This window comes from Grammomys surdaster, unplaced genomic scaffold (assembly GCF_004785775.1).
Source record: "Grammomys surdaster isolate TR1022 unplaced genomic scaffold, NIH_TR_1.0 201, whole genome shotgun sequence".
Taxonomy (NCBI): Eukaryota; Metazoa; Chordata; class Mammalia; order Rodentia; family Muridae; genus Grammomys; species Grammomys surdaster.
This window is the reverse complement of record NW_021604646.1, coordinates 8,738,926-8,766,256: the sequence shown is the minus strand read 5'-3', so window position 1 is coordinate 8,766,256 and position 27,331 is coordinate 8,738,926. Positions and strand designations below refer to the sequence as shown.

General features: G+C 43.9%; 1 protein-coding gene across 1 annotated transcript in view; it reads left to right on the top strand.

Annotated features, from left to right (window-relative positions):
* The window catches only part of Nup93 (nucleoporin 93), a 100,063-nt gene extending 73,964 nt beyond the window's left edge, over positions 1-26,099 (top strand). The window contains exons 6-22 of the mRNA XM_028770362.1: positions 3,596-3,670; positions 5,566-5,655; positions 6,974-7,113; positions 11,356-11,488; positions 12,716-12,873; positions 14,352-14,517; positions 14,876-14,969; positions 16,130-16,321; positions 16,929-17,055; positions 17,177-17,249; positions 17,488-17,532; positions 18,794-18,910; positions 19,937-20,055; positions 20,748-20,865; positions 21,427-21,510; positions 22,677-22,805; positions 25,825-26,099. Of these exons, the coding sequence (XP_028626195.1) occupies positions 3,596-3,670; positions 5,566-5,655; positions 6,974-7,113; positions 11,356-11,488; positions 12,716-12,873; positions 14,352-14,517; positions 14,876-14,969; positions 16,130-16,321; positions 16,929-17,055; positions 17,177-17,249; positions 17,488-17,532; positions 18,794-18,910; positions 19,937-20,055; positions 20,748-20,865; positions 21,427-21,510; positions 22,677-22,805; positions 25,825-25,935 (1,971 nt within the window). The 3' untranslated portion in view covers positions 25,936-26,099. The remainder of the gene's footprint in view (positions 1-3,595; positions 3,671-5,565; positions 5,656-6,973; positions 7,114-11,355; positions 11,489-12,715; positions 12,874-14,351; positions 14,518-14,875; positions 14,970-16,129; positions 16,322-16,928; positions 17,056-17,176; positions 17,250-17,487; positions 17,533-18,793; positions 18,911-19,936; positions 20,056-20,747; positions 20,866-21,426; positions 21,511-22,676; positions 22,806-25,824) is intronic.
* Positions 26,100-27,331: the final 1,232 nt, after the last annotated feature.

Below are 27,331 nucleotides of genomic sequence, written 5' to 3'. Positions count from 1 at the left end.
TTAGTGTACACCAGGCCCCAGGTTCAATTCTTAGCATCCTCCTTTTCCCTGTGTGTGCACACACACACACAAAGTTTAGCATTTTTGTTGTTATTTTGTTTTTTTGAGTTAGGGTCTTACTCTGTAGTCTAAGCTGGCCTCAAGCCCACAGTGATCCTCTTGTCTTGGCTTCTTTAAGGGGTTGGGATTAAGACATGAACCACCACATCCTGTGAGAGTTCGGCTTTACTAGACATTCCCCTAAATGGTTTCATTCTATATCCTCCATCATCAGTATGTGAAAATCCCATTGTTTCATATTTTTTGCCACACTTGGTGTTATCTTTCAGAATGTAGCCATTCTTGGAGTACATAGAGCCCTGTGTTTTCACAGGCTTTTTCCATGTAATTTCCTTCAAAATGATGGAAAGATATATTATCTCCACTTCATTAGTCCTGAGGAGGAGAACACACAGTTTGAAGGACAGATGACATTTAAGCCTGGCCTGGATTTCTCTTTGTGAAACATCTTTTCTTCTGTTGTAAGGACAGGGAACAGTGTCTGCCATGGAGTGCATGCTCCAGGTCTGTGCAGTGTTACAGCTCTATCAGCGTTTGGTAAGCTGCACATTATTAAGATCGGTTGTTTTAATATGGCTTTTTATTTCTCTTTTGATTTATGAAGTATTTCTAAGAATGAAAAAAATTGACATAAGTAGAAAAATAATAATTGAAAAAGTAGGATTTGGTGAGTATAGCATTCTTTTCAGAGAGGAAACCTTGGATCATTTTGAGTTGACCTTATATGTGAAGGAAAATGTCCAGATTTGGATAATTTAATATAAAGCTGTGCCTAAGGCTTTAGGGGGAAATTTTTAAGGCAGAAGTGAACTGAAATATGGTAGTCTCTGGCACGTTTGTTTTTCCCAGGAGCCTTTCAATAACAGAAGAGCAGAGACACTGTTAATATCTATTCCTGGCAAGTTTTAATAAAGGAAGTGGCACTTTAATAGCATAAAGTTATTTGGAAAATAATATCCTTAGGACGCCATTGAAGAAAGAGATACAGCTTTTAAAGGAAGGTAGGGATTGAAAGACTGTTGCTAACTTTTCAAGTGTCGCCTAGATAAAAATAATGTGTTTTAACATAAGTCTCTTGAGGCTATTGCCCTGCTACGGAGAAAAATTTTTGTGGCCCAGTTCTTACATCTGGTCAGTGTAAGGAAGGGCTCCAGTGTCTGTGGCTTGCATGGCAAGATGGAGTTGAGCAGTGTGGAAATTCCTAGATATATTTTAACCAACATTTAAAATGTATTTTGGGGCTGGTGAGATGGCTCAGTGGGTAAAGTGCTTGCCATGAACACCTGCTGGCCTGAATTTGAACCCCCAAAGCCATGGAAAGGTGGAAGAGGATTGTTCAGCCTATCTGTGTATACATGTGTTCGTGCGTGCGTACATATGTACATACATACATGTATTCTCTTTCTCTCTGAGACACTTTTTTTTAAAAATAAGTAAATAAAAAGCAGTATTTCAAGGTGGATTTAAGTTAGATGGGTTGGATTTTGGCCATGGTCACTGGGTACATCCTCAGGCGAGCTATCTGGGAAGTGACTCAGCAAGCAGCAGACTTGCTGGAGAAGCTGAGCTGAGGTTTCATGACAGATGACACAGCTGCTGCTCTGCACTGTGGTGTGTGAAACTCATGCATATTGAGCAGCCACTAATTGTGATAAGACACTTAATACTATCTTTCAAGTCTCAGTCATACAGTTTTCCCATATTTTAACATCTCTGAAATCACAACATCTTATTCAGTTATGGGTCATAGTTTGGCAGCGTTTTTATTCTTCCCAACACATAATGGCATGTATGACATGTCTTAAATGAATGATGTAATTGATTGGTAAAATACAGACTGACAGTTTGAATTTGACAGCCTCACACTAGATGCTTCTAAGTTGTGTATTGTGCTCCCTGTCAGATTCCTAAGGGATGAGCCTAGTTCATATTTTGGGGTTTGAGAGAGTACTCCACTGCTCTTTGCAAAAGATGTTTAAAACTCTGTTCAATAGGCCCTTCATTTTACAAAAAGTTCCTCATATGGTGCGCTGTTATGCACTCACCCTGTCCAGACACCTTCTGTTAGCCCTGTGCATCCTTCTGGTTCCCTGTAGGGACTTCTGTGTATGGATATATGTTTGCGCCATATTGTTTCCTTGTCAGCTGTATAAGTTGCATCATTGTGTATTTGAGGTTCTACAGTTTTCCTTTGCCCTGTGGTTTACTCACATTAGAGGTTTTGGTTTTGCTGTTGGTAGTGGTGGCCCATGTAGGTAGTTTTCTTGTGGTGAATTCCTTCATAGGAATGGCTCAGGTACCCTGCTTGGTTTGTATATTAGGTTATACACAGTGGGTTGCATTTAGAGTTCTACTGTCCAGGTCCTGGTGTTTGTTTTTTGTTTGTTTGTTTGTTTGTTGTTTTTCCTAATTAAACAGTACTAGGCTTCTATAACAATTTTGTAAATTAGTCAGTTTGATTCCTCTTTGTGTTCATGAAGGCAAAATATTCTGTTTAGGAACTCATCTGTCTCTCCTTGTGTGTATCACTGGATTCAGTTTTCACCCTAGACTTGTTTTGTGCAAGCGCTATTACAGTTCCTTCTCCTCTGCCTAGAGTGAACCCTCACCTCACTTGGGAAAGTTTTACATACCTCTGCATACACTTTGGACAATCATAGGTGCTAAAGTAAAATTGTACCACTCCCTTCTGCTACATGCCTGTCCCAGAAAGGCTATTTTCTGAATGCTCTCTACTCTGAGAAGCCCATTCCCTCTGTGTGCATGCATGCGTGCGTGCGTGTGTGCGTGTGTGTGGTGGGGGTGTGTGTGGTGGGGGTGTGCTTGCATGCACACATGCACATTTTGAGTTCACACTGCTCACTGCTTTCTCATCACATACCTCCAGGCTCACAGTGAGTCCTTCTCTTCTCTAGCCTTGTTTGCATGGCTTCCTTGCCTTTCTGATCTCTGGTTCCTTGGCCCTGTTATGCATTTCTTTATTGTGTCCTGACTTATCATAGCCAGCATGGCTTAATATATAGGCTATTTTTTTTTCCAGTGCAGAGAGACCTGGTTGGAGATAGGAAGTGTAGGGAACATTCTCCCATGTGGTGTGCGGGCATTCATGTTCTCAGGTCTTAGGCAGCTCTGACTGTGGAGTTCCAGCTGAACGTTTGCCAGCCACTTCTATTCAGGAGTTACTGTGCACACATCCTGTTGATGGATAATTGACTTTATGTGTGGTAAAATAGTGGCTTGGCCAAGGGCAGCTGAAGGAGAGGTGCTTTTGAAATCAGGAGCATTAGGCAAAAGTCATTTAAATGGAAATTCAGAGGCTGCAATCAAGTACTCTTTAAATGCATAATTTGTAGAATTAGGTTTTTAGTACTGGAAACTATTTCCTGGGGCTGTTAGAGGATAGTTGAGCCTCTGTCCTTGTAGCAGAGCCTTGGCTACTGTTCTCTGTTGCTTTCCCTGTTCAAGTTACAGACATGGATGTGTTTATGCGATCAAGTACTGTTCTTAACTAATGCTGCTGTGTCTTTACCTATAGCCAAGTTACGTCAGTGATGTGAGTCCCCCTGGTCGAAGCTCTCTGGATAGCATTGAGATGGCCTATGCCCGGCAGGTGAGTATGTCTTTTAGGAAGATTTAATCCTAGAGCAGGAATGCTATGGTCCTTGGAAAGTCACGGGGAGTAGTGATTTCACAGCAGAGTCAGACCTGAAAGCAAGGGGGCTTCTTGCTCATGGGATTAGTTAATATTTCACCATGAATGCAACTGTTCTCCATTCTGTTAAATAGGGTAATCTCATGACTCATAGTGCAGGGAAATTGAAATTTGCTCTCTCTACTGACCAGGTGTTTCTTTTGGCATTGTTGGAAATAGCTTTTTGGGGAATGAAGCAAATGGGGTTCTGTATTAACTGAATTCCTTACTTGGCTGGCTAAGTCAGATCCTTTTACCCTTATTGAGTAGCATTTTCAAAAGGCTGCTTCCTTGATAAGCACAGTGTGCCGGCACTCTGTAGTATGCAGTGGAGGTAAGATGGTCCTGCTGAGTTGGAGTTGTGTTCCTGGTTGCTGATCATGAGCCTGCATCAGTAAGCACAGATCAAGATCAAGGTCTGTGCGGACCTGTGTGCAAGACTTACCTGAGGCTAACTCTCGGAATAAAGGAATGCAACTCAAGCTTGTGTTTCACTGTAGTCGCTGCTTCCCTCCAGAGTCTCCAGATCTGCATCATTTAGCCATGCCCTGAGAGGACACGTGGATGTATTCCTCCCCTTGCTGCTCTGGAATCCGGGAGTTAGGGGTAGAAACAGATGGCGACTACAAAAGGGAGCAGGGCCCGTGAGGAGCTTACACCTTGTACTCTATACTAGAGGACTTTCTTCAGCTAGTAGTTAATTAATTAATGGAGTTCTGCATTAACTATCACAGATCAGAAATCTTGGTTAACACTTGTTGAGATAAATATCCTCAATGCTTTCTTAGTGTAAATGTAGATTCATGTTAAGCAATAGTAAAACCAGAGAATATACTTGACAGGATGGTAGCAGATTTAGGGTTAAAGTCTTCCATCAGACATTGCTGCTTGAAACTCCAAGCAGCTGAAGCCTGCCTCGTCCTCCAGAGATGACATCCCCTTCATTCACTCCATATTTCTCCAGTAGACTTCATTTCCTTCTCCAGTTTTTAGATCACTTGCCCTCTTTCCTATACTCACTCCACATCAGCATCCCATAGGTTTCGCCTGGCTGAGTCCCTTGGTTGCTGTGGCTACCACCAGCTGAGACTCAACAAAATTACAAATGCATGGAGAAACAGTGTAGCTTCTTCATCTGAAAAGCTAAACTCTGTAGAACCTAACCTCTGCAACACCTAGGATCCAGTAGGTGGGTGTCTCCCGCAGATAGTGAGTGTTTATGTACTCCTTAGGGTACAGCCTTCCAAAGGGAGGCTCCTAGGACATGCTCATTGCGTGAATAAGTACTGCTTATGGTTCAGAACCTGTTAAGTCTGTGTGACAGCCCTGGAAGCTAAATGACATCAACAGCATCCACTAGAGGAGAACTTGGTTTGTAACCATAATTATTTTAATATTTTATAAGCCAAATCCAAAGTACAGTGTTATCATCTTACATCTTAAGCATGACATTAAATCATCATTGTGGGTTTTGTTTGGTTTATTTTTTATTGTTTTCTTTGTTTCTTTCTTGAGAGAGATTTTACCTGAAGGGCAGAGATTCTTTCCTTACATTTATGTACTTTTTTATTCATTGTGGGGGCAGTGGTTGGAATCAGCTTTCCTTCTACCATGTCAGTCTTAGAAATTTAATTCAGGTTGTCAGGCCTGGCGTCAAACACTGAGTTCTCAGTCTGGGCCCAGAGATGCTTTCTTGGAATAATATTCCAAATGTGTAGCAAACACTGTCCTGACAAAGGAGAAGGCAGCTGCACCCTACCCCTTCACAGGAAATGAACGTAGCTCATGCTTTTTACCTTGTTTCCTTTTTTCAGATCTATATCTATAATGAGAAGATTGTGAGTGGACACCTACAGCCTAACCTAGTAGACCTGTGCGCCTCTGTCGCAGAGCTGGATGACAAGGTAGTGCCCAGACCTAATCTGGGTAGAAACCCACATTCAGTGTTCAGATGGGTCAGCACCTTACTGACTAGGCTGCAGTACGCTAAGAGAGACTGTTTTAAGAGATAACATTCTTTTTTTCCAGTGTTTTATATAAATTTGGAGTGATTGTTTTTGTGGTAGCTTTTTAAAAATACATCCTCAAAAGGTCTAGCTGGGATTAGTAAGTGGTAAGAGGTCCTGAGCTCTGTTTGGCTTCTTACTCATTTTCTCTCCTCAGGTACCAGCACACTCTTTAAGGACAGCCAAATGGCAGAGGGCATAGTTTGTGCCATCTCCTTGAACTTAACTTACCCATTTTCTTTTTGATCCTTCCCCCAATTTTTATTATCTTCACCGTGTTCTTACTTCCCTGGTCAGCTTTCTCCTTTAGGAAGAACAGCAGTGGGTGGATGGGGGTGGGGTGCATTAGAAGGTGCTAGAGGGAAGGCAGAAGGAAGGGAAGGCCAGTACAGAAAGAAACAGAAGCACCTATAAATGGGTTTGTTTCTCAAAATTGTGCTTTTTCCCCAGTAGTAAGATAAAAGGCAATACAAACAGATTTGAAGACAAAAGTGAGAATTCACTATCGCATTTGCTTGGTACTCATTCTTCAGCTTTCATGTTTGAGAGAGGTGCCATGAGAACTTTTTCCTACTGTGATGCATTTCTCTGGTTCTATCTTTAGAGTGTTGCCAAGGGGCCAGAAAATGCGTTTTGAAGGAGAAATTCAGAGCCTGGGGAGAGGAACACAAAGAAAACCCTCTTTCCTGGAGGTGCTCTTGAGGCAGAATGGGAGAGAGAATAGGAGGCTGTGGCAGTTACTGATAAAGTGGGCTACCGTGGAAGCCAGGGAGCCTCTGGGAGGGCAGAACCTTGTTATTTAGGTTAACCTTTTATTTTAAGCCTTAAGAAACTTAAATAACCTTGTAAGGACTTGTGTTTAAATTCCTAGAGCTCTGGATAATTAGAAACCAAATTCATTTCCTCTTAACGGGTGACCCACTGAGGTTCAGCTCTTCCTACTTTCATCTGCCTGTAATGATGGAGGTGCTTCTGTCAGGCAGGCCTGGCATGGTAATTGGTCTGAAAGCCAGCTCCAAGCAGGGCAGGGATACTCATCAGTGATCAGAGCTCTTATGATTGGCCAGGCAGAGGCCCATCTTCTGCATCGAGTTCTGAGCCAGGAGCATCTCAGACATAAAAGCTCAACCTTTCCTCCTCTGCCTGCCATTGCAGTCATAGCCAGGTGACTCCTCCACCTTACAGCGTTGTTACACACAACCTCATTTGTATACAGAGCATTTCTGACATGTGGGCCATGGTAAAACAAATGACAGATGTGGTACTAACACCAGCATCTGACGCCCTGAAGAGCCGGAGCAGCGTGGAAGTGCGCATGGACTTTGTCAAGCAGGCCCTGGGATACCTTGAACAGAGGTAATGCAGCGTGTTCTCATATTCTCTCTCATTCATTTTCTCTCTCTCTCTCTCTCTCTCTCTCTCTCTCTCTCTCTCTCTCTCTCTCTCTCTCTCCATGTGTATGTGTCTGTGTGTGTGTCTGGTGGGGGCGGGCTTTTACCTTCCCCAAGGTCACTTGTTTCTCCATCTCACGTAGTTCTGGGAGTGACTGTGTTGTGACTGGAGCTGAGCTAATTGTGTTGTCAGAACACTTATCTACTCAGACTGTTTCTGCATTTGATAAACTCATACATGGGAAGGGTGGTAAGGGGGAGCACTGTTCATATCGCTTTTATTTCTCCGCTTTAGATTAGACCATAATGACTTGGGTTATAATTCTGATTTCCTAATATGGTTCAGCATTCACTCCTCAGGTTCCTTTGTTTTCTTATAGCTTTTAAATTCACTCTTGCAATGTGGCTTGGAAACCTTAGCAAGGCCCATGTAACTTTCCCCTCCCTGGCCCTACTCAATTAACCCGGGTCAGGGCTCTGCAGAGCTGCCGAGGCCAGTGCTTTGTGCCTGGGCTTTCTTTCCACCTCCTCACTAATCAGAGTTGGTTGCTTAGAGGTTGGTGGCTGGTTCCTCATACCTTATTGTCCACTTTATTATTATTAGGGCCAGTGCCATTCATTGTCTTTGTGAAAGTCTGTGGAGTCCCAGCAGGGATTGTCAGGAGTGTGCAACAGACTCTAAATAGAGTGCTGGGTGTCACCCTGCTGGCTTGAGAGGAGGAAGCTTAGTTGAATATACTAGCCAAATGCAGCCTTTGCCAGAGTCTGCATCTGCCAGCACCTTGCAGTGTGGTTGCTTCTTTGTCAACAAAATAATACTTGATTAGGAAGTTCCCTGAGGGAAGTCAGACTTGATGTTGCAGGGAACTGGTTTTCATATCAAATATCACACTAATTCCACCTTAGCGACATGAAATGCATACCCTCACTAGTCTCCATTCCTGTTACAAGAAATCTGGAGCTGTAAAAAGGGGTTGTTTAGTTTCTCTAATCTCTCTGTGTGTAAAGGTTTTATAAGTAATTCTTCACACTTTGGCTAGACTGTTTTCACTTTAGTTCACATTTTTATTTTTATGATTGGTTTTGTCTGCATGTATACCTGTGTACCACAAGGGCACAGCGTCCACAGGGGCAAGATGAGGGCATTGGATCCCCTAGGGCTGGAGTTACAGCCATCGTGTGGGTGCTGGCATTGAACTAAAGTTCTCTGGAAGAACAGTCAGTGCTCTCAACTGATAAGCCATCTCTCCAGCCCCATTGGCTAAACTTTTGTGATAGAAGTTTGGCTATATTGATTGTCAGATATAAGAACCCTACTAAAGTAACATTTGTTCATTTTTAGTTAGAAAACTATGAGCCAGATAATCTTATACCATATAAAAATCTTAAGAAATTAAAATTTTTAATTTTAATAAAATTAAAAATGCTTTTTCTGATAAACCTCATCATTAAACTGGTGTTTTAGCTACTAGGCTGCATTCTGTTGTTTATGCATCCTAGTTTATTGTTTATCCCACATAGTTTTTAACTTTTTAAATGTATTTATTTTGTGTGTATAAGTGTTCTTCCTGCAAGTACATATATACACCACATGTACGTTTGGTACCAGTGAGGTTGGTACAATGAGGTTGTAATCACATGGAGTTACGGACGGTTGTGAGCCATCATGTGGGTGCCGGGAACCCAACCCAAGTCCTCTATATGAACAATAAGTTCTCTTAACAGCTGATCCTTTTCTTCAGCCCAGAGTTTAGTTATTTTTTCATTGGCCATTCTCTGACTAGACTTTTAGAGCTCTCTTGAAGCACTTGTCCAGTCAATAAAGCCTTTCCTCTATCTCTTGAGTAGCATTACTCTCTGACAGCATCCTTTCCAACACTTCTTTATTACCTATTTAGAATAGCTATCTCAGGGTTACAGTTCTGCAGATGCTTTTCTGCTGACAGTATACACGTAACGTTTCAAGTTGCATAATCCACCAGATGGTAAAGTAGACATAGTTCCTACTATGTTTTTAGATATCAGGCCAAAAATCTTGAGAAAATACAGGCTTGATCTGTCCCTTCTATGTTCCAAGGCTTGAGATAAGATATATTTGTCTTGGTTCTCAAGAGTTTTGGGATTCTTTAAATTAGGATCTTGCCAGCACAAATGTCTTATTGCAAGTTGGAAGAGGTAGTGGGGATATGTTTGTTCTGGCTACTACATAGAACTCTGTCCTCTCATGCATTTAAATACTTGGAATGGTGGGGGCAATGTGTTTATTAAATTACGTTGTGCTTCTTTTCCATTATACATGCTTTCTATAGAAATTTTGGAAAGTGCTGAAAAGAAGAGAGGTCCTCATTTCTCACACCCAGAGGCTCCTTTGCCTCCTCTTAGCATCCTTCCCCTTTAGTCATGAATATTTAGTTTAATTTTATCTTTTGTACTGCTGCAATCTAGATATATATGATACATAGTTTTGCATAGTTCATTTTTAATTCTTAAACACCATTATTTCTAATGCATCAAACTTTATAATTTGTTCTCTGAAATTGGCCTTTGAGTCTGTTCTCCGTCTTTTCTCCCTCTCTCACCTCACTTGCTCACAGCATCTAACTTGACATTGCAGTCTTAGTGCTCGTGGGATTCCTGGCCTTTTGAGGCAGTCAGAACATGTTTAGAAGATTCTGACTATAGTGTGGACTAATACTGTAGTAGAAGCACTTATAAAGAAACATGGTATGAAGTAGGACAATGACGCTGGAACGATAACGTTTGTAGTCACCGCTGTAATAATGGTTCAGCATGAACTGCCAATGGGAGCTAAAAGTGTTAGGTTGACAGTGAACAGACTAGCCACACAGACACAATCTCGAGTAATCAGAGAAAAGTCTTATGTTAAAGTGGACTGTTCTACTAGAAAGATCTGGTCAGTGCTTAGTAGCCAAGAGAATGGTATGTAGTAGCTGCCAGTAGCAGACTGATTCTAAGACCCTCATTGTGTGCGAAGAGTTAGTTACCAGGTAACAAAATCTTAAGCCTGAGCTGAGTCACATAGAAATGATGTAGCTTGTGATGCATTCCGTCAGACAGCTCCTCTTGGTTCTCTAAAGAGGTGGGTGTCATGAAAGGCAGAAAGGTGCAAGAGCTCCCTGGACTCAAGAGTGGAAGTGGGGCAGTTTCTCACCTTGGATTTTATAAGTTGAGTCTGGGATTTAGAAAGAAAGCAAACTATTGGGTCTGTAATTCTAGCACTCAGGAGACTGAGGCAGAAGGATCACTATGAGTACAAAGTGTCCCCCCTTCTCCCCAGTTTCAGAACTGCCAGAACCACAGAGTAAGACCCTGTCTCAAACAAACAGAAGTAGGGTCGGATGGATCGTGAATATGAGCATAGGAGTCAGGTCAAATCCATTATTATAAAACTTGACAGTAGCCTGTGCTTTAGATAGTAGTTTGTTAATATTCAGTTTCTGGTTGTCATAATGGTATTTGGGTTAGGTGGGAAAATGTCCTGGCTCTTAGAAGGTACATGGCTGAAATGTTGGTAGGTCAGGTAACTTAATTATCTTTCTTTCTTTGTTTGTTTTTGTTTTTTCGAGACAGGGTTTTTCTGTGTAGCCCTGGCTGTCCTGGAACTCACTCTGTAGACTAGACTGGCCTCGAACTCAGCAATCTTCCTGCCTCTGCCTCCCAAGTGCTGGGATTAAAGGTGTGCGCCACCACCGCACAGCCTTAATTATCTTTTTATAACATTTTTAAATGCTTCTGGGAATAAACAAAATTGTGTGTTTGGATGTGTGATAGGAATTGTACAGATAGGAAGTGCATACGAATGTCAGAACCTGCTAATCTAGGTAAAGGGTAGGATGGAATTCACTGGACAATTCTGACTTCTCATGGAATTGATTTGAAATTCTTTAAAATAAGGTGTTTTGTTTTGTTTTGTTTTTAGCAAGCCCATTAGAGCATTAGAGTCCACTCTTAAAGTATTTGAAATCCTCAGCTGTACTCCACTAGGAATTATCTGGGTTATCTGTAGTGAAAATCTATACAATGATAAGAATGGAATTGCTTCATTGCATAGGTGTTTCCTTTTCTGTATGAAATTTAAAACCAGCCCTTACCTGTAGAATTCAGTCTGGTGTTCTGAACATGGACATAGATGTGTGTAATACACTTTGTCGACCTTTACCAATTTTTCCTTTTAAAATTTTTCCAGTTATAAGAATTACACCCTCGTGACTGTCTTTGGGAACCTGCATCAGGCCCAGCTGGGCGGTGTGCCTGGGACTTACCAGCTGGTCCGAAGTTTTCTAAACCTTAAACTGCCAGCTCCCTCACCAGGACTCCAGGTACTAGACACCTCTGCATGGTCAGACGCATTCTGGAGCCACTAGTTGATCTTACACATTCTTAGTTGAAAGGAGTTCTATGTGGTAAAGAGGCCAGGGATGAGGGGGTGGGGCTGTTTCACAGGGACCCTTTGGAAACCAGTCATGCAGGAATCCTGAGTAGAGCCAGGAGATGTGCCAGCATCAGGTCTCAGATGAGTTTTAAAAGTTAAGCTAAAAGGACTCTCAGAAACTTACATGTGGGTGTAAGGCACAAAGTGAGGGATATGTCTGAAGTTTAAAGCAAAACAGCTAAAAGAGTGGCATTGGGTATGATTTAGTCCCTCTGCCTGCCTGCCTTACAGGCGGGGGATTATTTTACAGTGTCTTATAGAATGTACATGCTAAACTGGAGCTTTATGCCAAAAGTTTGGGGATATAAAAGATGCTAGCTTCATAAAAGGTCATACTTACTCTTAAAGAGCAGAGGTTCACCTTCAGTAGGACTCTGGACAGCTGTCCCAGGAAGGGAGAACAGTGTGGAAAACAACAGAGAAAGCAAAGTATCTGGAGTAGTAGGCATGTGGTAGGGCTTAGCAAGTTCTAGATTAGCTGGTAAAGAAAGGCCTTGAGCACCAAGACTGAGCATTGGGACTCGAATAGTTTAAACGCATTGAAAAGGGCACGTGACACCATGCGATGCCAAGTCTGTGAAGCTTCTGCTACAGAAGGGAGTGCCAAGAGTTCTGAAAGAATTGATGAAGCCCAGGACAAGCCCAGGCCTGCTACATGGACATGTAACAAGTGGGTGGGTGGTCACATTGTTGGGAGGGTAAGACAGTCACCTCGAAGCTCTTGATATCCAGACAGTCAAACATTTGGAGGCACAAGGGATGTTCAGTAGCAGTTTCTTCTATAAGTTCAAGTGAATGAGTGGCTCTCATTGGTCAGTGACATCTTTAGCCCTTGTTTTGTCAAAATCAAAGAAGGTGATCCCATCATTGCTGGCTAAGAGAGAAAGCACAGGTGGGCTCTGTTGGCATCACAGTAACTCCAGATCCATACTACATTGCCACTCCCAGTTGTCCCTGGACAACTCTGTGTTTGCAAAATACAGGGAGTAGGATACAGTCAGTGGCTCTTAATTCATGGGCTTATGGTGGGAACTAAGTGCCCTTAGCTTGGTGTCCACACATCAGAAAGTTGTTAGTTAGCTTTTGTTTGTTTGACTGTACTTTTGTCTTTTAGGATGGAGAGGTAGAAGGCCATCCAGTCTGGGCATTAATTTATTACTGCATGCGCTGTGGAGACCTGCTTGCTGCATCACAAGTCGTCAGTCGAGCCCAGCACCAGCTGGGAGAATTTAAAACCTGGTTCCAGGAGTACATGAACAGCAAGGATAGAAGGTACGGAGCGCGAGGCTTCACTGCAGCTGTAGACTGCAGTTAGTGAGTTTCCTGTCCAGTGAGTCCTAGAGGACTGCGTGGAACACACTCTAGGTTAAGATTTATTGCTTTATAAAATACAACTTTTTGGCCAAGAGTGTTGGCGTGTACTTATAATCCCAGCAGTCAGGAGTCTGAGACATCAGGTTGTGAGTTCAAAGGTATCCTAGACTATATTTTGATGCCTTGTGTTTAACCAACTAAATAATAACTGAAATAAAATGGGACTTTTTGTGTTAGTCACTTTGTTAAATACAAATATTTTTTGTTCGGTCCATGTGAATGTGTATACTGTGTACTCTATGACTCAAGTTAGAGCTAGAATTTACTCAGTCTGAAATTAGCCTTGAGATGTTTACCACAGCCTTGAGAAGAGAAGCAGCCGTTGGGATTGTGCCTATGCCATTGGACACATGTTCATATTGAAACCCAGTTTGTATATATGTGCACGTATAGAGGAGATGTGAGGCTGAAACCCAGTTTGTATATATGTGCACGTATAGAGGAGATGTGAGGCTGAAACCCAGTTTGTATATATGTGCACGTATAGAGGAGATGTGAGGCTCACTCCAGTGATCCCTGTGGAAAGCAAATGCTCGAGGGGTAATACTGCCACTTTAAGAGCTTGTCTCAGATTGCAAGCCTCTGAATTTGCTCGTATAGTTTAAGTAGGGTTAGGGCTGAAGATTAGCTCAGAAGTAGAGCATCTGCTTGCCCAGCATGCATAGAGGCCTGTGTTCGATCACTACTGGGGGAGAGGCAGCCCTGAGCCAAAGATTGGGATGCAAGTCTATTATTTGGGAGGTGAGCCCGTGTGAATAAGGGATGTGGAGGCCCAAGGGTTTACGACAGTTGAAGGATGAGGTTGGAGAGCAGTCTCAGTAGGGAAAAGTTCTTGCTGTTGCAAGCCTGAGCTCAATTCCAGAATCCTTGTTAGGCATGCTACTAGCACTAGCTTGTGATCTCAGCACTGGTGAGGCAAGGAAAGAAGGATTTCTGGGGCTCTGGCAAGTCAGCCTAACCTAATTGACAAGCTCCAGACTGATAAGAGATACTGTATCAAAAAACACCACCTGAAGAGTGGCATGAAAGGTTGACCTCTACCCTCTACTGCACACACATTTACATTCAGATAAACACCAACAGCAAGATGATTAGGGAAGGACCTGTCTGTCAGTGCTTGAGGGAAGCTGGAGTGGGGTAGAATACTGATCCATAGAATTCCCCATCTTCCTAAGGAGGTCTCAGGACTGGAGAAGGCCGATGGATGGGCAAAAGGATATGGTGCCAGAAGTTAGAAGTCAGGGAAAGTGGTGGCTGAGGCAGACAGGCCTTGTGCTCAGGATGAAGGAGTTTCCAGACTGTTCTGGGCAGGCTTGCACTTCACCTTTGAGAATCTTTGCTGAGTCTGTCTCTCTCTCTCTCTGTGTCTACTACAGATTGTCTCCAACTACTGAGAACAAACTCCGGCTTCATTACCGCCGAGCCCTCAGGAACAACACAGACCCCTACAAGCGAGCTGTGTATTGTATCATTGGGAGATGTGACATCACTGACAACCAGAGCGAAGTAGCAGACAAGACTGAGGACTACCTGTGGTTAAAAGTAGGTACAACATCCTTTGCCTGTCCAATTTCTCTACACTCTTCCCTCATAATACATGAAGTTTGTGTGGTGCTCAGGACAGGGCCAGTGAATTTTGTGTCTAAAAATCCCTGGTTTTTTATTGTGTAATTCCCAACTATAACTACACAGTTAGCTTTCTTTTTCTTCTTTCCTTTGCTCCTCGCCCCCCCACTTCCCTTCCCCTTTGCATTGCTAGGGATGGAGTTTAGGGCCTCAGTCATGCTCTATTAAAATACAGCCCAGCCCCAAGAACCACAGTGTGTCATGCAGCCTCCAGCTCTACATGTGGTTGAGGATGTAGTTTGTACCAGTGTGTTTGTTTCCTTTGGCGATTTAGTTGAACCAGGTGTGTTTTGATGATGACGGCACCAGCTCACCACAAGACAGGCTCACTCTCTCACAGTTCCAGAAACAGCTGCTAGAAGACTATGGTAAGATCCTGGACAATTGCAATCTCCTTTTGGGACATATGGCTTACCATTTTCAATCAGGTACAGACCATTATGCATTAAGAAATATGTATCATAGCTGGGCAAGTGGTGGCTCACACCTTTAATCCCAGCACTTGGGAGGCAGAGGCAGGTGGATTTCTGACTTCGAGGCCAGCCTGGTCTACAGAGTGAGTTCCAGGACAGCCAGGGCTACAGAGAAACCCTGTCTTGAAAAAACAAACAACAACAACAAAACACCAAAAGAAATATGCATCACTTGGATACTTGAGAGACTGAGGCAGGAATATCCTGAGTTCAAGGCCAGCCTGGGCAACTTGTCTAAGAATAAGATTAAAAGGGTCTGGGGCTGTAGCTCAGTCTGAAGTACTTGCCTGACGTTCCAGAGACCTTGAGTTTGATCGATCTCTGATACCACCAAATTAAAAAGAAAACTGTGACTTCGGTGGTCATAGACCATAAACATTTTTCTAGTCCTTGCTTGGGAGAGATGTGAATGAGGCCTTACTTGCTCCCTTGTAGGTCTTGCTGGTGGTCATATCTGCTTACAAAGGAGAGGCGCAGGTTTTCCCTTTGACCTCCTCTTTGTTGAACAGTTGTAGGAAATGTAGGGTCTGTGACTACAGCTGCTGTTGCTGAGCTCAGGATTCTGGGAATCCTGAGTGTACTTGAGCCTTACACTCTCTATCTCCATGTATATTGAAGATAACTGTCACTTCAATATATTTAACTGTTTCTCTCCTCTCTAATGCAAACAGCTTAGATTTTTATAATAGGACCCTGCTTGCCAACCATAAGTGAGGCCTAGAGAAGGTAGAGAAACTGGGTCTTTTGTCTTATTTTTTTAAGCCAAGGTTTTTCTCTGGCGTTTATGGAACTCAGTTTGTAGGCCAGAATGGCCTTGAGTCCACAGAGATCCACCTATCTCTGTCTTTCTGTTGCTGTGGCTAAAAGTATTAGAGGCCTGCACCACTGTGCCTGGCTCGGGTCGTATTTCACGTAGTTTCTTGTGCCCAGGGTCCCTTCAGTTACTTTAGGCTCATGTTGCTGTTTTCTTTCCACCCAACATGGTCAGTAGATACCCAGGGTCAGACAGCTGGTGACAGCTTCCTTCTGAGTAGGTTTTACCTCCTCTCCTGCAGGCGAGTCCCACTTCACGGTGAACCAGCAGCCCTTCCTCTACTTCCAAGTGCTGTTTCTGACTGCACAGTTTGAAGCTGCCATTGCCTTTCTCTTCCGCATGGAGCGGCTGCGCTGCCATGCTGTCCATGTGGCCCTGGTGTTGTTTGAGTTAAAGCTGCTTTTAAAGTCCTCTGGGCAGAGTGCTCAGCTCCGTGAGTATTTATGTCTTAGCTGGCATGGATGTGACCACAGCACACCATCCACAGTGGTCATAGTGGTGAAATGGCAGACACTCCGGATTTAGGTCATTTTAGAGCATTGTAGGTACTTGAGCTTTTCTATTAGTGTTAGAATGCCTGTTTTAACCCCTTGACATTTCCTGGAATATTAAAGAGTGATGCCAGACACTAGCTTTGTGGCCAGGTAAAGCCATTCCATGAGTCATGAGTATGATATTCATTAGGGATCTGGCTTAAAGACCTTGGAGACACCAGCTAGCCACCTATCTACTTGCCTACCCAGGTGGGAGAGACAGGTAGAGAGCCCGGTAAATGTGACTAACTGGGTCAGCACATTTTCCCCAGTACATGAGCCATGATGGTCAGATACATAGTCATTTCCTGTAACGGCCATCATGCTAGCCATTCACCATAGAGACATTATGCACTGTCTACAAAGGAAAGTGAAGCCAGTGGTGAGGGCACACTAGGAAATGGGAACTGTGCTACAGCAGTCACAGTTCTTGGCCTATACTTTCGATTCCCATGGGTCCTGGGTTGTGGGTGGGTGTCTGAGGAGCCCCTCTCTTCCCATGCACAGTCAGTCACGAGCCTGGTGACCCTCCCTGCATGCGACGGCTGAACTTCGTGCGCCTGCTTATGCTCTACACCCGCAAGTTTGAGTCCACAGACCCGAGAGAGGCCCTGCAGTACTTTTACTTCCTCAGGTGAAGCCTGCTTTTGCTTTTTTACTTGGCTAGCTTTTATTTGTCCATCTGACAATGACTGTTAGAGACTCTGTCTGCATCCAAACCACAAATCACCCAAGCTGCTCCTGTGCTTTTATAGGGACGAGAAAGACAGTCAAGGAGAAAACATGTTTCTTCGCTGTGTGAGCGAGCTTGTGATAGAAAGTCGAGAGGTAGGCCAGCTTTCTTATCACCCTGGCTGGAATTTTCAGTGTGTTCTTGTTCTACTCTGTGTGACTGTGTTATCCGTGGCCTAGAGGGGGAGACAGTGGTGCTTGCTTTGGTTTCTTACAGTGACAATATTGATCTCAGTCTAGCTCTGAGAGACCTCTCCTATGCCCTTTTCCCTAAGGAATGGTGTGTTATGTTTATTTTCTTGACCAGTAAGCTGATAAACCTTTTTCCCCACAGTTCGATATGATTCTTGGGAAACTAGAGAATGATGGAAGTAGAAAGGTAAGTTAAATGTATCCTCGATTGTCAGAATATAGTTATCCTGTACTGGATACAGGAATTGTAACAAATAGAAGGATGGAATTATAAGCCCAACGGATAGCCTTAGTTTTACACACATTTTTCTTTCTTTAAAATTTATAAATTTGTAATTAGTGTTTTCATATGTTCAAAATGTGCCTGCTGTTTTCCTTAAAGCTGAGATGGCTATATTTTTGACTCAGAAAACATGAAGAAAAAAAAAACATCAGTGCTTACTCGGCCTACTCTCTCCAGATGGAAAAGTTAGAAATGTATGTCACCTCTCTCACAAGGCCATCCCCGAGTACTCAGAACTCCCTGCCAACCCTGAAATGCCATCTCCCAGGAGCCTTAGCGGTTCCTCTAGGACGTGCCATGCTATGGAGCACGTAAGAGAAGGGCAGAAGCCCTGTGTCAGGGCCTAGTTCTGACCCTGGCTCCCCTCTGTGCCCACAGCTACTCACTTTCCTTTGTAAACTGCATGGTTTGGCCCAGATGAGGGCCTGATAGTACTGATAATGGTAGCCCATCTTCTTGGCCACTGCGCCAAGTGCTTTGTGTGCAGTGTCTGACTCAGGACAACCACCAACAAAGTAAGAACCATTATATTTTGTATCACAAATGAAGAAGCAGAAATAAAAGTGGCTGATTATTTTCTTTAAGACCACACAGCTGGAATCTGAACATATATTTCATTGATTGAAGGGCAAGTCACTGGGATTTGGTCCAGCCCTGACGGAGCATTAGCACGGCTAAGCACAGTGTTGCACAGTCCATTTTCCCTCCCTGTATGTCCTGGGGCCTGTCAGACTCTCCTGATCATGTACCTACTAGTGAGTGGTGATGGAGACTTTTTTCAAAGTCCTCACTACCACTCTCTGCATATTTGGTCAACATCTGTCTTAGAAAGCAAATTAAAAGTCCTGAAAGTATTTTGTCATAACATCCTGCTTGCCAGCAAATTTAAAGTCACTAATAGTTTTACCTACTCTTAGTCATTTTGGAAAAACACTCAGAAACCACTAATGTGCTATACCGACTCCACAGTGCCCTTAACTTCCATTAGCGTGCCCTGTCTTTCTTTCCATGGTTATGGCGTGGGGCCTTGTGTCTTCAGGAGAGCTCAAGTCTGGCAGATGGAAAACGTGCTGACTAGGGCAAGCGTTTCCAGTTTACATGCTCTATGACATAGTTGCTGCTGGATGTTGAGTCTTTTCCTCCCCCTTGGTATTTGTCTTGTCAGCCTGGAGTCATAGATAAGTTTACCAGTGACACAAAACCTATTATCAACAAAGTTGCTTCCGTGGCAGAAAATAAAGGGCTATTTGAGGAAGCAGCCAAGCTGTATGACCTTGCCAAGGTAAGTGTGCCCTTTTCACCACTCTTCTCTTCTCTGTGCTCGAGAACTCTGCCAGCCTTTTCCCATAAATGCTCAAGCTTTGCAGCACTGTCTTGTTATCACTGTCCCTGCTGAAGCATTGTCTGTGGCATGTTAACAGTTCAGTCAGGGTGATGTTCCCATCTTACAGAATTCTAACTCTCCAGAAAGCATCTATGGCCAAATAACAGCATAATGAAAGTCTCTCCTGTAGACACTGTCAAAGCCGCTGTGGTTCCCCGTGGTAGCCTTCTACCCTGGCCAACAGAATGACGTCCAAGAGCCTGGGTTAAATGCATCTCCCTAAGAATATGTGATAAGTATTGATAACTTAGGTGATGTAAAAAGAAAGGTGTCCTGGGGCTGGAGAGCTGGCTCATGCTGGTCTTCCTAAGAATCTGGGTTTGGTTTCCAGCATGCACATGGTGGCTCACAGCACTCCATAACTGCAGTTCCAGAGGATCTGATACCTTTTCTGGTCTCTGCAGGCACCATGCATATACATGGTGCACATCCATACATGCAGGCAAAAACATTCACACAAAAAGATAAAAGTAAATCTATTTTAAATAAAGATTTCCTAGGGCTGGAGAGATGGCCCAGGGTTAAGAGCACTGACTGCTCTTCCGGAGGTCCTGAGTTCAATTCCCAGCAACCACATGGTGGCTCACAACCATCTGTAATGGGATCTGGTGCCCTCTTCTGGTGTGTCTGAAGACAACAACAGTGTACCCACATACATAAAATAAATCTTTGAAAAAGAAAAAAACAGACAGACAGATTGATTGACTTATTAAACTTAAAAATGTTGTGTTGAGGTCGAATTAGGACATAGAAAAATATGAGAATGGTGAACATATATTGGGTGACCTGTCCATGACTGTGTCCACACAACCCCCGTCTCAGGAGAGAGAGCAGTTCCATTCATCACTCCAGAAAGTTGCTGGTTTTACTTTGCTTAATTAGTTTGTCCTTTGGTTGTTTCCTTAATCTTTAAAACATGAACAGAATGCTGACAAGGTGTTAGAGCTGATGAACAAGCTGCTGAGCCCTGTCGTCCCTCAGATCAGTGCCCCACAGTCTAACAAGGAAAGACTGAAGAACATGGCCCTCTCCATTGCAGAGCGGTAAGGCCCAGGCCTGCTTAGTGGGGCCCAAGGGTGCTAGGTCACTGTGTCTGCCCTACTGTGTGTTCAGCTTCACTAGGCACTAGCAGACAGCACCCCAGAGGTTACACTAATTCACCTTCTTTCAAAATGTCCTTCAGTGATGGTGATGGAGGTTTCTCAGGTTTTGTGGGCACTTTTATAGAATCCACCTTGCTCCCCAGTAAAGTTCCTGAGCAACCAGCTTGACTCCAGAGGAGACTGTGTTTGAGATGCTTTCCTGCAGCAACACAAGACACCCTTTACCAAGTGAGGCCTCTTGACTTAATCAGGGTCCGCAGCATTAGCCTTCAGACTCTCTAGCTCTTGGGGTCCTCTTTTTCCCACCTAAAGACTTGGCTGCAGATTTGATGGTGGATCCTAGAGAAGCATACTTTACTTAGAATGTGTGGGTGCAAGGTGGATTCTATAAAAGTGCCCACAAAACCTGAGAAACCCCCATTACCATCACTGAAGGACATTTTGAAAGAAGGTATTGCCAGATCACGGTAGTCAGTCAGCCTACTGTTCACAGTCAGAATGAACACTGTCCACCACTCACTCTCCCTGTGCCCATCCAGAGAGCTCAGGAGGTTGATGTATTTAGGTTAGGATTCTGTGGAAATTCGTCTCTCCTCTTGTTCCCCTCAGTACCCCTCTTCTTTGTCTTTCAGGTACAGGGCTCAGGGAATAAGTGCAAATAAGTTTGTGGACTCTACATTCTATCTCCTATTGGACTTGATCACCTTTTTTGACGAGTATCACAGTGGTCATATTGACAGGGCCTTTGATGTAAGTTTCTGCAAGAGTGTTTGAAGTACAGGTTATAACCAACATGCCTGTTAAATGACAAAGACAAGCGTGATCCTGGGAATCTTTCTGTTCCCTGACCCCATCCCTGCACGGTTTTTTTTTTTCTCTCTCCTTCAGTATAGAAATAGGCTTCTGAAAGGAATCTCTGAATTTTAGAATTGAGTCTAGACATTATAAAAATCAAGTTAATAAATTAGGGTCAAAACTATTGTTTTGAGTTTTTTAGTTTTGGGGGGTTTGGGTTTTGGTTTGGGTTTTTCTTGTTGGTTAGTTTTTTGAGACAGAGTTTCTCTATGTAGCCCTGGCTGTCTTGAAACTCATTCTGTAGACCAGGCTGGCCTTGAACTCACAGGGATCCACCTGCCTCTGCCTCCCTCATGCTGCAGCTAAAGGCATGCACCACTGTCAGGATCAAAGCTTTTCTGTACAGGAAGATGAGCATTTTCTGTCGTTTTGAACAAGCTGACTGGTTTTCTTTGAGGAGGGGTAATGTAAGTATAATGCTGTGTCATGTGCCTGCTGATGTCTTGTCTGAAACAGATTATTGACCGATTGAAGTTGGTGCCTCTGAATCAGGAAAGTGTGGAAGAAAGGGTGGCTGCCTTCAGAAACTTCAGTGATGAAGTAAGTCTTTTTCTTTGTTCATTACAGAATTCTGTTTCCATCCCTTCCAAAACTGAAGGCTTTATTTTTTAAATTGTATCTATGCATGTGTGATGTATATTTTTATATGTTCCATGTGTATGGGCACATGTGTGTGGGTATGTGTGGAAGCTCACAGAAGATGATGTGTCTTCCTCGGTTGCTCTCCACTTTATATACTGAGGCAGACTTTGGGGGAAGAGGGATGTATGTATCTCATGCACCCTGTAGAAATACTTAAGTGTTAAAATATCCTCTGGTATACATAGACAGTGAAAGAATTAAGCCAGACTCATAGGTCAACCAGAACCCTCTTCTCCAAGAACCCATTGTATGTACTCACAGACTACCAGGAGAGCTGAAATTGGACCCATTCTAGAAAAATCCAGTCTAGGTGGCTGTCATAGCTAGAACTCTCAGAGCTATTGGGTAAATTAAAATAAAAGGCTGGAACTGGAAGGTGGCTCACCGGGTAAGGCGCGATGGCAGGTAGAAGGACCTGAGTTTGGATGCCCACTGCCTGCCTGACAGTAGGCAATATAAAAGTTAGGCATAGCAGCATGTCTCCGTAGCCCTAGCAAGGTTGGGGGGGGGGGGGGAGGTGAGAAGGAATGGGATTGCTAGCCAAAATGCTAACCATCACTTCACACTAGGGGAGGAGTCTGCTATTAGTCATTGTTATTGTGTTGTTTCTTACCTCCCCCTAGATACAAGGTGTATTGCATCATGGGCTAAAGTAGTATACCAAGCTCTGTCCCTGTACACTTCCCAGTGAAGACAAGTTGACAGGCCTGAGGCAGTGGGCAGTTGCAGTGACCTGGGGAGCCAAAATAGTAAATGCAGATACTCTTTAGTCTTACTGTGCTGGCAGCAGAGCCTCTGTGCTTACAGGTGCTGCCTGTGCTTTTGGCATGCTGTCCCCACCAGAGTACCGTAAGGGAGCAGGGGGCAGGGCCAGTGAGCAGCAGTTCCAGGAATGTGCTGATGCTCTGGATATCGTGATGCCACCAGTTCCCTTGTGGTGTCTGTAGTTCTCCATTGGCAGCTGTGGGGTGAAGCATGACCGGGTAGAGGCCATTCTCCCTCCACTTGTTGCTTCCTCTGGGGCACTGGGTCCCTTTCCCTTATGTAGGTGTTTTTCTCTGTAGATCAGGCACAACCTCTCGGAAGTTCTTCTTGCCACCATGAACATCCTGTTCACACAGTTTAAGAGGCTCAAGGGAACAAGTCCATCTTCAGCAACCAGGCCCCAGCGAGTGATCGAAGACCGTGACTCTGTAAGATCCCAGCATTCCTGAGAAACATTGCTGAGAATCCCTTGCTGGCTTGGAATCCCATTTCCTAGTCCTCATTGACCACATGATCCCAACCACTCTTTACTTGGGAACCTAGCACTAGTGTAAACCTTATACAGGAAGCTCTGGGAAATCAAACTGTGATTGCTGCTGTTCTCAAACTAGGGTCAGGGATGGGGTGGAAACCAAACAAAATGCGGATTCGTAATTGGTTCCGTAGGATATCTGTTCATCTTAACATACAAGGTTACTTTGGACTTGCTCAGGGGTGAACACTTTCAGCAATACTGTATTCTACTTTCTTGATTAGTACATTTTTTATTGAAAACCTTTGTTTCTCCTCTCTTAGCCTCACGGTAGACCTTGAGAGACGACTAGACAGCATTAACAACTGTCTAACATCCTAACAACTGAGGAGACTGAGACCTGACATAGGGAACACTTGTTTGCGCTAGGGCTGGCTCCTCAAAGGGTTGTGAGAGGCTGGGTCTGACTTCCTGTGGGGCTTCCGTCAGTACCTAAGCTAAATAGTCTACTGGTTTGGATCCTAGGATTCAATAGCATATACTCCATTGGTTTGTTCCATTTAAGCCAAGAGGCAGGGCAATCAATCACTGGCTTTTTGTTGTCATTATTTAGGGGCACAGTTTGTTTAACTTGCCTTTCCCTTAGCTGTGTCTCATAGTTTTTGGAGACAAGGTCTTAGCCACCCAGGCTGGTCTTGAACTCCTGATTCTATTGCCTTAGACTTCCTGCATGTTAGGATTACATGTTTGTGCCCCTAGAACCAACTGCCTAATCTAGTATTTTTATGGGTCTTTATGAGCATTCTTTGCTAACTGAACTTGTTTGGGGGGATTGAATATGTTAAACAATCATGCCTCCTCCCTCTGAAGTTGTGTGTTGTCCATTTCTCCCCTTAGGCACTGTCCCTGTTAGAACTGGTGGCTGTGAGTAGGGGCAGGAATGCTCTCTTTGAGGGAACAGTGTCTGGGAATGCTCCATAGAGTAACCAGCTGGTCCAGTGGTTCTTAGTGCTACAGCTCTGACCCCCAACCATGAAATAGTTTTTGCTACTACTTCACACCTGTAGTTTTTCTAGTTATGAACCATAATGTAAATATCTGATATGCACCATATCTGATATGCAACCCCAGTGAAAGTTGAGAGCCATTGTGCTGGTCCATTTGAACACCAGATGCAGCTACCCCTGGGGAGTTTAGAGCCTGTGTTCTCAATATACCATTGGTAGGTCACTCACTGGACCTGTCACTTGGCAGGACCGCTCTGTAGCAAAAGAGCAGTTGTGTGTTTTTATAGGTCAGTAGGCCCCTGCAAGATGTGCTCTGGCCAGCCACTTCCCTCTCCTGGAGGAAGCCCTTTTAGCAGACCTTCCGAGTATAGAACCACTTGCATAGTGTGCAGGACTTCTTAACATCTCATCCCAGCACTGCAAGAGAGAAAAGTTTTTACATAGCCTACCATTCTATACTTTTCTATTCTTTCTTGCTTTCTTGATTCCTCTTCCTCTTCCTTCTTCTTCCTCTTTCTCCTCCTCTTCTTCTTCCTCCTCCTCTTCTTCCTCCTCCTCTTCTCCTCTTCCTCTTATCCTCTTCCTCCTCTTCCTCTTCTTCCTTCTCTTCCTCCTCTTCCTCCTCTTCCTCCTCCTCTTCCTCTTCTTCCTCCTCTTCCTCTTCTTCCTTCTCTTCCTCTTCCTCCTCCTCCTCCTCTTCTTCCTCTTCTTCCTCCTCCATCTCCTCCTTCTCCTTCTTCTTTTTGAGGCTGTGTCTCTACTCATAGTCCTGGCTGTCCTGATACTCACTTTGTAGACCAGGCTGGCCTTGAACTCACAAAGAGCTACATGCCACTGCCTCGCAAGTACTGGGATTAAAGGCATGTGCCTCTATGCCTGGTCTGTTCTGTATTTGTTATTTTACTTTCTCTGAGAGATAGAGGTGTGACACTGAGTAGAAACGTATTTATCAAAGCTGCCTGCTCAATTTAAAGTGTGAAGTGCTGCCAAATGCTTCTGCCTAACCTTCTCCAGAACTCATTTAAAGAAGCTTGAGTCAGCACAGTAGTCTGGTGTTTTTGTTTATCTTGAAGGGAATACCACGAGGGCTCTCATCGAAAAGTAAGATTTGTTTTTGTTAGGACATTAAGGACTCCATACACTTGACAGTTTATTTCACACTTCAGGCGATAGTGACCCTGGAGTTTGCCTTAAAGTTTAATCCTGGCTGTCCGTTCCTCTGTATGATCTGGATTGCTTCCTTGCTTGCTAGTATGAGAAGGTTCATCTCATTATGGACGACGTGAGTCTCCAGAGCCAAATGTCTCTCAATGCCACCTGACGGGACCCTAAATCTAATTTAGTGTACACCCCCTCCTAAATTTCTCTATTCTGTGTTCAATAATTTATCACTTAGAAATCAGGTTTTCTTTTTTCACTTACTAGAAAGATCTAGTTTTAAATTTGTAGGACCCTCTTTTTATTCCCTACAACAGTCCAGAAATTTGATAAAATACTGTGTTTTCAGAAAAGTGCCCTGTGTCCTGGAGGGAGAAAAGGAGGGAATGGGAGAAAGAGGTGGGAAGAGTGGCTCAGGTTGCAGGGACACAGCCTGCAAGGTGGCACTGCCAGGGCTCTGTGGGTTACTAGACACACGGGTCCCTGTGGATATGATAAACAGAAGCCAGCTAGGAGAGAGGGAGGCTCAGGAAACTGGAGCAGGCATTCTAAAGCTCCAGCCGTGTAGAAACTAGCCAGCTATGTGGAGGTGAGGCAGCTTTCTGGCAGAGTCTCCAGCCTTTGTTCAGTCAAAAGTTTTGACACCTGTGGAATTGGGCACCTTTGTTAAAGGGACATAAAGCTGGAATAATATGACAGTGGAGGCTGAGGTGTTCCTGACACTGATGTGCAGCATAGAAGAACCAAGTGAGTGCCTCATCCTGACCTGACAGTTAACCAGTTTTCTTATCTTGACCCCTTTTCTCTCAGCAACTCCGAAGTCAAGCCAGAGCCCTGATTACCTTTGCTGGGATGATACCGTACCGGACGTCTGGGGACACTAATGCCAGGCTGGTGCAGATGGAGGTCCTCATGAATTAAGCGCTGTGTTTGATGGGCCTGGGACTGCACACTGTCAGTACACTAGGCACGTGGGCCAGCTGGGGTGGGTTTCCAGTTTTGTTTCTGTTGTGTTGTGTTTTGTTTTTTGTATTATGTATTTTTGTCAATACCAATAAATTTCTTTGATTTGTATTTCTTTTAAACATTTTTTTCCTTTTTTTTTCCTTTAAAATTTTAGGTTGTTTTCTTGTTTTGGGGTGTGTGTGTGTGTGTGTGTGTGTGTGTGTGTGTGTGTGTATTTACTTGGGAAATGTTGTCAACAGTTTTGGAATGAGAGGCTACATAGGTGTATGAATTTGGCCAATGTGATTTAAATGATTAAAATATTACCCACTATGAGTAAGGAATCAAACCTTTTGGACTCCCATTCACTCAGATACCATAGTCCTGAGTGGTGTAAGATCTTGGGTGGTGTAAGATCTGTGGGTGGAATACCAAGTGCTGCTGTTCTCTTGAGTAGCATTTGAGGTTATCCAGCCCCACACCACCCCTCATTCCTCAGCCAGAATTCCAGGTGATTCCTCTGCTGGCATATAGTTCCAGTAGTGGATCAGCGCATGGGCTGGGACTGCTGAAATACAAGAGGAGCAAGTACCGAGCTCATGGTGCAGCGTGGGTGGTGCAGCGTGGGTGGTGCAGCATGGGTGAGCCCATCCACTCTGCTCTGCTGAAAGCTGACTTCACACTCCCCTCTCATAAAGAACTTTTAAACTTCTCTCCTTTGTCACTTAGTTGATCTACTTCGATACCTTCAAGACTCATGAAAGCAAGCTCATGGGCTCATTCTGCCGGTCTCTTATACAGGAAGCAGTTGGCATCTGCGTTCTGGGCATTTGGTCGCTGAGCAGTAGTTATCGTCTGTTATGACCCTACTTCTCCCACAGGACCAATAGCCCTGAACTAAACTAGGAATATCAAAATGAGCATTTGCTCCTGAGTCAGCCAGTTGAGGAAGGTCTGCTCTTCAGGAACACATTTTCCCACAGGCTGTCCAAAAAGAATTTTGTTCCTAAGGAGAAATCTCTTATCACAGGATAGTCACTTCTATATCTTGTCCTTTGAGAAACGGCTAATGGATCAATAATGGACATAGATTTCATGATCCATAAAGGGAATTAACTGAGGGTCCTCCAGGTTGTGTTCTATTTTCCTTCTTTGGTCTGATCTTGTTGGTAGGACCCAAACCTGAGCTTTTCTATGAAGTCACAGAAAGCAGGCCCTGTAAGTGTATCTGAGCAAGGAGTATCTCACTTATGTGCCCCAAGAGCAGACTTTTGTAGCATGCAACTGACTTTATTTTTTAAATTGGCTTCTTTATCACAATGCAAGAAGACTGGAGTTGGTTGTGGCCTCTGTGGCTTGTCTCTTTTTCACT